Raw genomic sequence first — 10,807 nt, 5'->3', positions numbered from 1 at the left:
TGGGGGGGAGGGGGGGAAGGGGGGTGGCTCGCTGCCCTCATCTGCCGTTTCCCGTCGATGCCATGCGAGGGGAGAGAGGAGCGGGAGGAGAGGGAGGAGAGGGAGGAGGCGTGTCGGCGCGGCTACGAGTCTGTGCCGGCAGGGGCGCTCCACCTCCTCAATCCGCACGCGCGTGACAGGAGCGGGTGTGTGTGGCAAGTGGAAGGGGCACGCGGACAATCACGCGCCAGCGCACAAAGAGCTTCCGCACGGCCGCCCTGAAGGGGCACAGGGAGCAGCCGCAGACACCCGACGGGGGAGGCCCATGCTGCGCGAGTGAGACGTGCGCGGCCGCACCATTGCGTGCACCATCAAGGCCGATGTGCAGTCTGCCTCGAGCCTCCAGCGATCCGCGGAACCGCGCGTGGCACACCGGGCACAGCGCCGGATCGCACGCCCTCACACCAAAAGCAGGCGGGCGTGCGGTATCACACCGCCAGCGGAGCAGTTAGCCAGCACGCCGCCGGCGCTCCTCCCTGCCGCTGCAAGCCGCCCGCCGCTGAACGAATCTGCAGCAAGGACAGACGCCCGCGCGCAGCTGCGCCAGGATCGCCCCCTGCCGTCCCGCAAGCGCAGCATCCTTGCTCCTCTGGGGTGGGGCAGCTGCCGCCAACGTGCTCTTGTCGCAGCGCGCGTACCACGGCTGCGGGGGATGTCGGCCTGGCGCCTCAGAGCAGTGGCCAAATCCGCAGCTCGTGCAGCCGCCGTCCGCTCCTCTGGCACGCCCGATCTTGCAAGCCCGTCCACCGTGCCGTTGTGCCCGCATTCACAACGACCAAAGACGTACTGAAATGGCGGGCGCACGCGACGGGCCAGCGGCGCGCGCACGCTTGTTGCATCGCAGACGCCATCCGCTGTGGCCTCGTCCAACCCGCATCACGGCCCGCAGGTCCCCTCGGCACAGCGCCAGCTCAGACCTGTCCGCCGACACCAAGCGCCCGCCTCCGTGCCCCCAAGGGCAGGCTGCAGGCTCACGGGTTCCACAGAGAGTGTGGTCGCTGGGCCCTGTGATACCACGGGGAGGTGCCGGGCGTCCTCAGAGAAGATAAAGAAAAGAGGTAAAATGACGAGGGCAGTGAGGTGGTAGGGCGTGTGAGTTCCCGCCGCTCGCGTCCTTCCCAAGTGCTGTACTCACGCCACCAGCCCCTCGCCGCTCCTCATCAACATGGAGACAACGCAAGCAGGTTAACACTACCAGAGTACCTTTCTACACGATTCTTTTGGTTTTTTTTCGAGGCCGATTGTGCTGCTGCTTCGCTGTCGTTTAAAGGTCGTATGCAAACTGTCTGTTATCGTGGCGTATTTGGCTGGAATGAGGCTCGTTTCGCATTGAGCACCTTGCAGCGCAGCTTGCCGGACTGAGTCCCAGCACACAAGTGTACAGACGCACCTGTGCCCAAGAATGACACCGCACGCACATACGCTCGCCATCACCTATGGAAAGAGAAGAGGGGCATAAAGGAGGAAGTAGGTCATGGAGAAATCGGCGAGAAAGGGGCGGAGGTGGCGTGACAAGGCAAGATGATGGAGGAGCGACGGCGACCCAGGTGCAGCGTGAAACGGACGGGCCGCCAAGGGAAGACGAGAAAGGAAGAACACACAAAAAGGTAGGAGTAACAGGAGCCAAAGAGAAAAGCAAGTGGGAACAAGGCTCACGACTGAGAGCACATCTTTGGCATAGGCGCAGAGCGAGAACAAGCGGCAGCCGTGCCGAGAGAGGTAGGAGGGTATGCGTGAATACACATTGGCCAAGGCGGTGGTGATCATGCTGAGGCTGGAAAGAGACTGACCAGCATGCGAAAAAAGAAACTTGTGGGGAAGTGGCGGATAGTGAGGTTCGTGAGAAACGGATGAGGGGGCACGGCGGGGTGGCGGAGCACGCGGAGAACGCACGCAGCCTTGAAAACTCAACGCTGTCTCTATGCTCGTCCCCGTCTAACCACCCACCTCCATCTCTACCGCAAGTCCCGTCAACAACACCACCCAGTCACATGTGCCGCCAAGCTTCCTGCCTTGAAAAGGAGGAGGTTCGTCACGAAAACAGCGTACGCGCGCTTGCACCGTCTCTTCCGCCCGTGCACAGCACCCCTCTCTAAACTGCAGATCACCAAAGGAAAAGAGCAATAAGTTACGCTTGCGGGGCACATGATATAGCGAGCCAAAAAATGGGCACGAGGAAAACGACGGCAGCATACTCACAGACACAGACACGCACGAAGAACGACGCGCATGTGCTCATGTGCATTTTGGTGTTGGACAAAAAGGATAGTCGACCACGTAAAAGGAAAAAGCACAACGAAAACGACGGCAAGGCCATCGTGACGGCATGGCGGATCCGTCGCAAACGCGTGAAAGATCCGTGTTGCTCAGCAGTGCCACAAAGAGATGCAGGGTAGACGATACGTTCGAAGCACATAATGAAGAAAGTGAAGCGCAAGACAGCTAATCCACGGAGTAGAGGCGTCACAGATAGACACACATACATGCACGAGCACACATCCATATACAGGAAGACAGGCGGGCAAAGAAGGCTGAGCACAAAGCAACCTCCCCCCTCCCATCTCATAGAAAACGACAGCAACGGCAAGGAACCGGTGATAGTCCCAAAGAAAAAGCGGGCAACAGACGTTGGCGGAAAGAGTTTGAGTACAACAGCGAAAAAAAAAAGACACGGTTGCACACACGAAAAAAGCGGCAAAATGCACACAGAAGAAAATAGAAACCATCACGACGCGTCCACGGTATAATAGCGGTGTGAACCGGGGGCGGTTGCAAACGCATATCAACAGAAAACACAGGTCAAAGGGATCCTGTCGCGCGCTAATGCGCACAGACACTGACAGATCAGCACACACACACACGCACACAAGCATCGACAAACAAAAAGGAGCCAGTAATTCGCCTCTACATCTAACGCGCTGACAACAAAATGGGTGGAGGGTTCAAGCCCCACATCAGTCCGCATCGCTGACCGTCGAGGCCAAACGACACACACGCACACACACGAAACCGAAAAAACGCCAAAGCGAAGGGGCAAGGCGGACGAGGGAAAGAAGCACACAAACAGATATAAGCAACTCCAGCTCATTAATGAGGAGAAAACAGCATGAGAGGAAGGCGCACAAAGCCACAACAAAAAGCATATTCGGAAAAAAAAAGGTGCCGCAGGTGGAGAGAAAACAGAATCTCGAAGGGGGCGGGAGAGAGGGTGTGCGTATCTTTCTGGTTGCATAACTCTTTTTCGGGGGGAGGGGGAGGAGAGGGGCGTGCAAGAATGGCGAGAAGGACAGCGGCAGGACGCAACACAAAGAGAGCGACCGTAACAAGTCCCCCCCCTCTGGAGAGTTAGAAGAAAAATGGAGAAGGGCACAAACGTGACAGCGTGCAGGTCGCGTGTGCCGCTGGTTAAACGCAAAGAAAGAAAAACAAAGAAATGGCAAGGGAGGGGACAGTACACCGTCACACGCGAAGACAAGAAAATGGTGCTGAAGAGGGCCGGGTGAGAATTGTGATTCCTATTGGATTACTGCAGTGACCTTGCAATCGATGAATGAAGCCACCTCCTCCCTGCCCATCCTCGCTTGCACCCACCGAGGGATAACGAAGACCACGAGACAGCATTTCAACCAGAATGAAAACAGTGCGTTCAAATTCGCAAATCGAGAACAAACCAACGAAGACAAAAAAGTTAGGTACGCAAAGAGAGAGAAAGTGGATCAGCGCTGAGGCGACGAGACGGCGAAAGTGGAAGACGAGGGGAGAACGTGGCCGAGAGCGTGTCTTGCAGACACAGCACGTACAGAAAAGCAGTATTGGCCTGGGACATTGCGGTCAACGAGATGCAGAGCACATTAGTGTCGCATCGCAACGTCGAAGGAGCAGAAACAGAGGAAGAAAAGAGCAGAGACGGGCAGCCACAGAGAGAGAGAGCAGCGGGGAAGATACGGGGTTTTCGCGATAAAAAGGCACCGCCGTGTCTTTGTCCGCCGCATACAGACAGGCGGGCAGGAAGCCAATCGCAGCGTGTACCTCTCTCCCCTCACACACGAGCAAGGAATCGCTCGAATCGTGACCTCCCCTCCTTTCCTCATATCTGCTGAGCCTCATCGCCAAAGAACGGGATCCGCCGAAACGAGGCTAAAGTACCGGCGAGCACACACACAAACGCACATCTACACACACTTGCGAAGTCCACAGACTTCGCTCATTAAAAAGGCGCCTCCCACGCGCGAAAGGGGACAACGGCTTCTATCATTCAAAGCGAAAGAGCAGAGGCGCAGCGATGACGGTCACTTGCGCACCGCTGCCTCACGCGCGACGGGTCTGCTTTCCAGACCAGAGGCGGCAGACGTTGCCGAGCGGAAGGCGGGGCGGGCGTACGCCTTCGAAGATGATGCCTCGTTGACCGCGCTAGTTGAGGTGGGCTTCACAACACTGCGCTGCGGAGCCGCCCCTGCGGCGGCGCTGCTGCTGCTGCTCGTGGCGGGTCGCGTGACCCCAGATGTACCGGTGCCCCCTCGAGAGCCGCCAGCGGAGGCGCTGCTGACGGACGTCTTGCGGCTGGCGGTGCTGCCGGCGGCCTGTCGCTCCGCGCGCTGTCGTTGATCGGCGGACGTGGAGCTACGGCGCAGCGCGGCAATTTGCTCGTAGATGGCGTCCCTGTACTTGGCCAAGGGCAGACGCTGGCTGTCGGGGAGAGAGACGGTGATGGGTTCGGTCGCCACCGGTTCGTCGTCAGGACGGTGAAAGGCAGCGACGTACGGGTGCTCCAGGGCCTCGGCGGCAGTCATGCGACGGTTTGGGTTGAAACACATAAGGCGCTCGATCAGGTCCAACGCGTCGGCGGAAGCGCTTGGCAGCAGCTCAGCGAACGTGCGTCGATGCGCGCAGTGGATGTCGCGAAGCATCGCGTGGGCAAACTGCGAGTTGGTCGCCGCCACATCCGCCGCGGAGGGCATGCCCGTCACGCTGCAGATCAGCTCCAACTGGTTCGTGGTGGATCGGCCGGGAAAGATGGGCTTGCCCAGCATCAACTCCCCAAGAATGCAGCCCACAGACCACATATCCACGCCCTTAGTGTATCGTGTCGAGCCGAGCAAAATCTCCGGCGGGCGGTACCACCGTGTCGCAATGTAGTCCGTTAGCACCGGCCGCGACGCCTGTTCACCCTCAAGGGACAGGATAGAGCGCGCGAGACCGAAGTCAGCCACTTTCATTGTGCAGTCGCTGTTTACGAGCAGATTGCTTGGTTTCATATCACGGTGAAGAATCTCAGCAGAATGCAGGTACTTCATCGTCTTGAGCAGCTGGTAGATGATGAACTGTTTGTGAATTTCCTCCAAGATGTTTGCCCTAATCACCACGTGCAGGTCGGTCTCCATGTATTCGAAGACCAGGTATATGTCGCGATCGTTGAAGGCACGATGAACGTGCAGCAGCTTGATGATGTTCGGGTGGTGCAGCCGGTGCAGAAACATGATCTCGCGGAAGGTGCGCTGTGCATCGGTCGAGTTTTGGAAGGCGTCGTAAATTTTCTTGAGTGCAACGACGCGGTTGTGTTTGCGCTCCAGGGCGCGCCAAACGATGCCGTAGGCACCCTGTCCTAGCTGTGCTTGAATCTCATACTTCTTCAGAATATGCGACTCGATTTCGGCCGACATCTTGGCGTCGTGAATGCAAATGCCCAAGATACACGGAGGACAACCTGGGGAGGGGGAAGCAAGACACGCGCACAGAGCCAGTAGGACTTCAACAGAACAGTTGTGGTGATGAGAGAAGCCCAAGGAGGGGCTCAAGATAAAAAAAAAATGATAAGACTTAAGTGGAAAGCTAACCAGCCTCACACTCACATGTACGACACAAGAGGAGCGGGCGGTGGTGGTGGTAGTGGTGTGTGTGTGTGTGTGTGTGTGTGTATGTAGACTGCGAGGCCGTCGAGGGCGACGATGGGGCAAACAAAAAGATGGGGTGGCGTGGATATCTAGCATACAAGCACGTAAACGCTGCGGCTGGCCTTCGTAACGTTCCTCTAAAGCATCAAGCCCGGGAAAAGAGGAAATGCAAAGCGACAAAAATCACAACAGACAACAAACAAAAAAAAAACGGGTCCAAGGAAAATCGAAAAAGGGAATGCACACACACACACACACAGACAGGCAGGCAGGCAGGCAGGCAGGCACAGCAGCAAAGTGAGATCGAGGATGACACGCCGGCGCACAAGAAGAGATTGATGACGCCGCGGCAGGGAGAGAAGCAGAGAGAACCTCGAAGCGCGCAAGGTGCAGTGCAAGATAGCAGGTATGAGAACGGGAGGTGGTGGGAAGGACGGAAAGGCGTGGCGAGAAAAAGGGAGAGTTTGTGTACAAGGAGAGAGGGGAGAAGTAGAAGCAGAGACAACGGCACGTGTGTCGATGATGTTTGGGGAATCTGAGCAATGACAGGCGTGTAAAGAAGACACTGTAGGTGAAATATAGAATTTGTGGATGTTCACGGGGGAGAGGAATTTGTTTGTGTTTGCGGCTTCTTGCTTTATTGTCTGTGTGTTTTTCCCGTATTTTTTTTTTCGTCAGGAGGGCAGGGGGGCGGTTACTACGTCCTCGGCTGTTGATAGTGGCGCACGGTGGACGAAAACGAATGCGTGTGCGAGTTTGACGTTCACACGCGCAGAATCACAGCGTGAAGAAGAAAAGGGAGCCGAATGGGTGGGGGAGACGAAAAGGCTGGGTCGATGGCATGTGCGTGTGTGTCCGACCGGGAGCAGAGGGGAAAGTGAGGCAAGGGGGAGTATCCAACAACAAAAAAAAATAGTTTGAAGAGCGCCAAGCAGAGCAGATAATTTAGATGGCAGGGGGAAGCGGTAGATACGTCTCGATGTGACAGTTAGCAAGTGCGCTTGGCGGATAGGAAACCGACCACGCCCGGCACCGCGTGAGTCCCGTTTGTAGATGCAGTGGTGGCCAGGTGCACTGTTGTATGTCGCTCCTTACCCTCAGAGAAGGGTGGTTGAAAGGCGTGGTTTGTGCGAAGGATGACCTCGGTAGAAGGCTCGGTATCCGTCTCACTCGCTGAATGAGAGCAAGTGCAACGAATTGTCCGAGGAGCGGGGGCTCTTCTCTCTTTTTTGTCGGTGTGTCGTGTTTCCACCTCATTTTTGTGTGTGCGGTGGGGGTGTGGGGGTGGTTGAACCTCGGCGATGTCCACCATCCACCGCGGAAAGAAAAAAGGGCCGACGAAATCAAAAGAAGGGAAAAAGTGTGCCACACAACCATACACACCCGCGAATCACACCAGTGCATGCAAATAAAAGAGACGCACACCCACACATGTGGCCGTAGTGTTGGCGTCCTTTTTCCGCTTCACCGAGCCCGTTATGCCACACAACATGAGTCAAGCGCCACTCTAAGCCCGGCCCCGTCACCAGCCCCATCCGCGTGGTGCAAAACAGCGCTAGACACTCGGCGCAGCAATGAGACGACTCACTAATCCGACAACAGGCCCTGCCTCAAGCCCTAAACACATGCCCGCCTCGCAGGTCGGCCCACAGCCGCTCCTCCCATCATGCCGGCCGCCACCTGTTGCATCCCCCTCGCGGTGACACTCAGCCCCCCCCCCCCTCATTAGCAGGCAGTGAGAGGGGTGGGTGGGATACGTTCCAGTCTCCGTAACGCCTCGCCTATCATGTGGATGGCTCAGACGTGTGCACTGTCGCCTGTCGCCCTGACGCACCGCCAACCCAGGACCTGGACGCCGGCATCCCTAGCGATACATCGCCCTGACTGCCCCACGACACTGATGCTTGACCCTGGCACCACCACAAGTGGTTCGGCATTGGCCGGGATCGAGGGGCTTGTCTAGCGCCCCCACACATAGATTGGGGGTGCACTAGGCCTTCAGCATACGACGCACTGCGGCGTCTTCTGTCCACCGTGTCATGTTTCGATGAATCACCAACAAACCAACAGGATGGCGGAGAAGTTCCGTTTTCCAAAGAAAAGTGTCCCCGCTGCGCCACGATCGAGATGACGGCACGGAGAAAAAGGGAGCATCATTACGCTGAGCGCTCCCAGAAAAGGAGAACAGCGACAAAAAACAGCCAGTGAGTGTGCAATGTGCCCGCGCGGTGCAGAACAGCATGCGTGAGTGAGAAAGGGACGGAGAGAGGGGCACGCGCTTATTATAAAGAGGAGGAAAAGAAAGAATGGAAAGTCAACAAGGCCGTGTCGAGACATGGGGACAGGGTACTCTGTTCATCATCAGGCAGCTACTGCGAATTCTCCTGTACGTACTTGGTAAGCTTTTCCTTCTGTTTCTCAACGCGCTCTTGCACTTCGCGCTGCAGCAGCTCCAACGACTCCACAGTCAACTCCGACAGCAGCGACACAATGGACAGCAGCATCGCGCGCTGGGCAGCAACAGTGGTGAATAGGACCGACCTGCCGCTGGCGTTCCGCTCCTCAATCGTGGCAGTGCTGTCAGAGACACCGCCGGGCGTGCTTGACGGCGTGACGTCCGTCGCCTTTGCAGGACTGCTGCCGGCGCCAGAGCTCTTCTTGGGTCGAGGAGACGAGGCTGCATCCGCGGATGCGGTCCTGCCGAGAATTTCGTCCAGCGCCTTGGTTGTCAAGCGCTTTGCCGCTGCCTTACGTTCATCTGCGGTGACCTCGACCCCGTCTAGCTGTCGCAATCCCGGGCAGCAGTGCAACACGAACTCGCGGTAGTACGGGTGCTGCGCACATGGATTGTCACGCAGCCACAGCACGCTAAGCGTCGGCAGCACCCGCAAGGCAGTCACCTCGCGAAGGTTCGCCACCTTGTTCTTCCGCAGATACAACTCCTGCAGCATTTCGCATCCTTGCAACGCCTTCAGCGAGGACACGTTGTTCGCTGCGAGGGCGAGCACTTCGAGCCGGGGAAGTTTCGCTACGAGTGAGATGTCAGTGAGTCCCTCACCCCACATGTCAAGCCGCTGCACATCGCTCAACGACTTCACCTTCGTCTTCTCCAAGACGAGCTTTTCGGACAGAGCCTTGTCAGTGCCCATGACTGACCTTGCAAAAGGAAGCGGCGGTGATGATTGCTCTGTACACAGGCTGAGCCTCCCCCTCAAAGGAAAAAAAAGGATAAGCGCCTGGTCAGAAGAGACGAGAAGAAGACGAAAACGAGAACGTCAATGAGAAAAGCACGGGCATCAATAGCAGCGGCCGCAGAAGTTTTTGGTTGCCGCCGCTAATCGTGTTGTAATTCTGTGGTCCCGTGTGTGCGTGTTTCTGTGTGTTTGCGTTGTGGCGGGGAGCGTACATACACCGCACCATGCGACGGTGTAGCGGGGAGAGGGAAAGGCAAAGGAAACGTCGAAAGCTCAACGGGTACAACAAATACGAAAGAAGACGGAGAATGTTGAGAGCAATGTAGGAGTGGCGTCGACTACCCAGGCAACGCCAGGGCGGCGCGCATGGACGACGACGAGCGGGGAAAAGCGAGGACGGAACCCAACACGGCACGGAGAGCGAAAGGCAAGGGAACGAAAAAAAAGCTCTCATAACAGTTATTGCCTTACAAGAGAAGAGGCAGACAGACGCACACGCAGGCACGCACAGAGAGATGCAACGAGACAGCTGTGGAGGTGTGGAGAGAGCGAGGAAGGGAGAGAAGGGGGAAACGTTAGGGGAAGTGAAGGCTGCGCGGCAAAGGGTGAGGTGCTTGCACAGCGGCCCTTGTTGCAATAAAACGAAAAGCAGAACAAGTAAAGACGAGAGCTGCTGCTTCTTTTTTTTTTGGTTTGTTTCGAGAACGGGCAATCAGGAGATTGAGAGAAAAAAGGAAGAGCACTGCTTGGCGGGGGCAACCTGTAAGAAATAAATATAGACGCTAAGGTACAGGAAGAGCGGTGAGTGAAACAGGAGGCACTGAAAGAGCCACACAGCGCGGCAGTAAAGCCGGAGGAGGATGGAGGCCAGAATACCAAGGTGTGGGCCGTGGCGCAGATGCCTCGACGTGTCTGTTCCGTGTAAGTGCAGCTTTTCGGTTCCTCCTCTGTACTTCAAGAGTCAAAGACGCTTCTTCCCATTCGAGCAAGCGGTTGTATGCGTCGTGTCAGCCTGTGTGTGCGTGCGTGTGTGTGTGTGTGTGTGTGTAGGCAAGGTGTGTGCACGAGTGAAAGTGGAAAAGCACAGACTCTCCTCACAAAACAATGAAGAATGATACGTGGGGGGAGTGTAATGAGATATATACATATGCACAGCAAGAGAGTGGGAGCGGAGGAGACTCGGACTAGGAAGCACTGGAGTAGTGCCATGTGCAACGCAATGAGCGCCGACCCCAAGAAAACGGGAAAAAGGGTGGGGGCAGAAACCAAAGTGGGCCCACAAACCACGACGCGAGAGCCATAAAAAAGCGGAGATGCGCACACCCACGTATGTGTGCGTTTTGCCGGGCATGAGAGGAGAGAGAAAGATGCAGAGTAGGGGGAGAAAATGAGTAGGGTAAGGTGGCGTGTCTCAGCAGAAGGCAGCGAAAGCAGCAGGCCGGGCATTGTGACGCCTTCAGCAAGCACACGCACACACGGTTTTGCGTGCGGAGTAGCCCGTTGCTCGCGTGTTGGGCCGACCCCTCTTATGCGCTTGTATCCCTCTCCCACCCACCCCGAATCCAACCGACTCTATAGTTGCACAGAGATTGGAGAGGGGAGAGAAGGCAGCGCACTTCGACGGAGGATTCCCGGAGGGATAGCGAGGTCCTCTACGAAGCGAGCCCGCGTGTCCGGTGCCAA

General features: G+C 56.9%; 2 protein-coding genes across 2 annotated transcripts; both read right to left on the bottom strand.

Annotated features, from left to right (window-relative positions):
• Window positions 1–4,328: 4,328 nt before the first annotated feature.
• LINJ_36_0780 (putative mitogen-activated protein kinase) lies at window positions 4,329–5,699 on the bottom strand (the record flags this gene model as incomplete). Its single annotated transcript, XM_001469494.1, has 1 exon — window positions 4,329–5,699. One exon carries the CDS (start codon window positions 5,697–5,699, stop codon window positions 4,329–4,331), a length of 1,371 nt encoding a protein of 456 aa, XP_001469531.1.
• Window positions 5,700–8,299: 2,600 nt separating this feature from the next.
• On the bottom strand, window positions 8,300–9,079 carry LINJ_36_0770 (conserved hypothetical protein; the record flags this gene model as incomplete). Its single annotated transcript, XM_001469495.1, has 1 exon — window positions 8,300–9,079. The coding sequence occupies one exon, from the start codon at window positions 9,077–9,079 to the stop codon at window positions 8,300–8,302; it is 780 nt and encodes a 259-aa protein (XP_001469532.1).
• Between the last annotated feature and the right edge of the window lie 1,728 nt (window positions 9,080–10,807).

Source organism: Leishmania infantum, chromosome 36 (assembly GCF_000002875.2).
Source record: "Leishmania infantum JPCM5 genome chromosome 36".
Classification (NCBI taxonomy): Eukaryota; Euglenozoa; class Kinetoplastea; order Trypanosomatida; family Trypanosomatidae; genus Leishmania; species Leishmania infantum.
The sequence above is the reverse complement of the archived record's forward strand: the minus strand, read 5'-3'. Positions and strand labels throughout refer to the sequence as shown.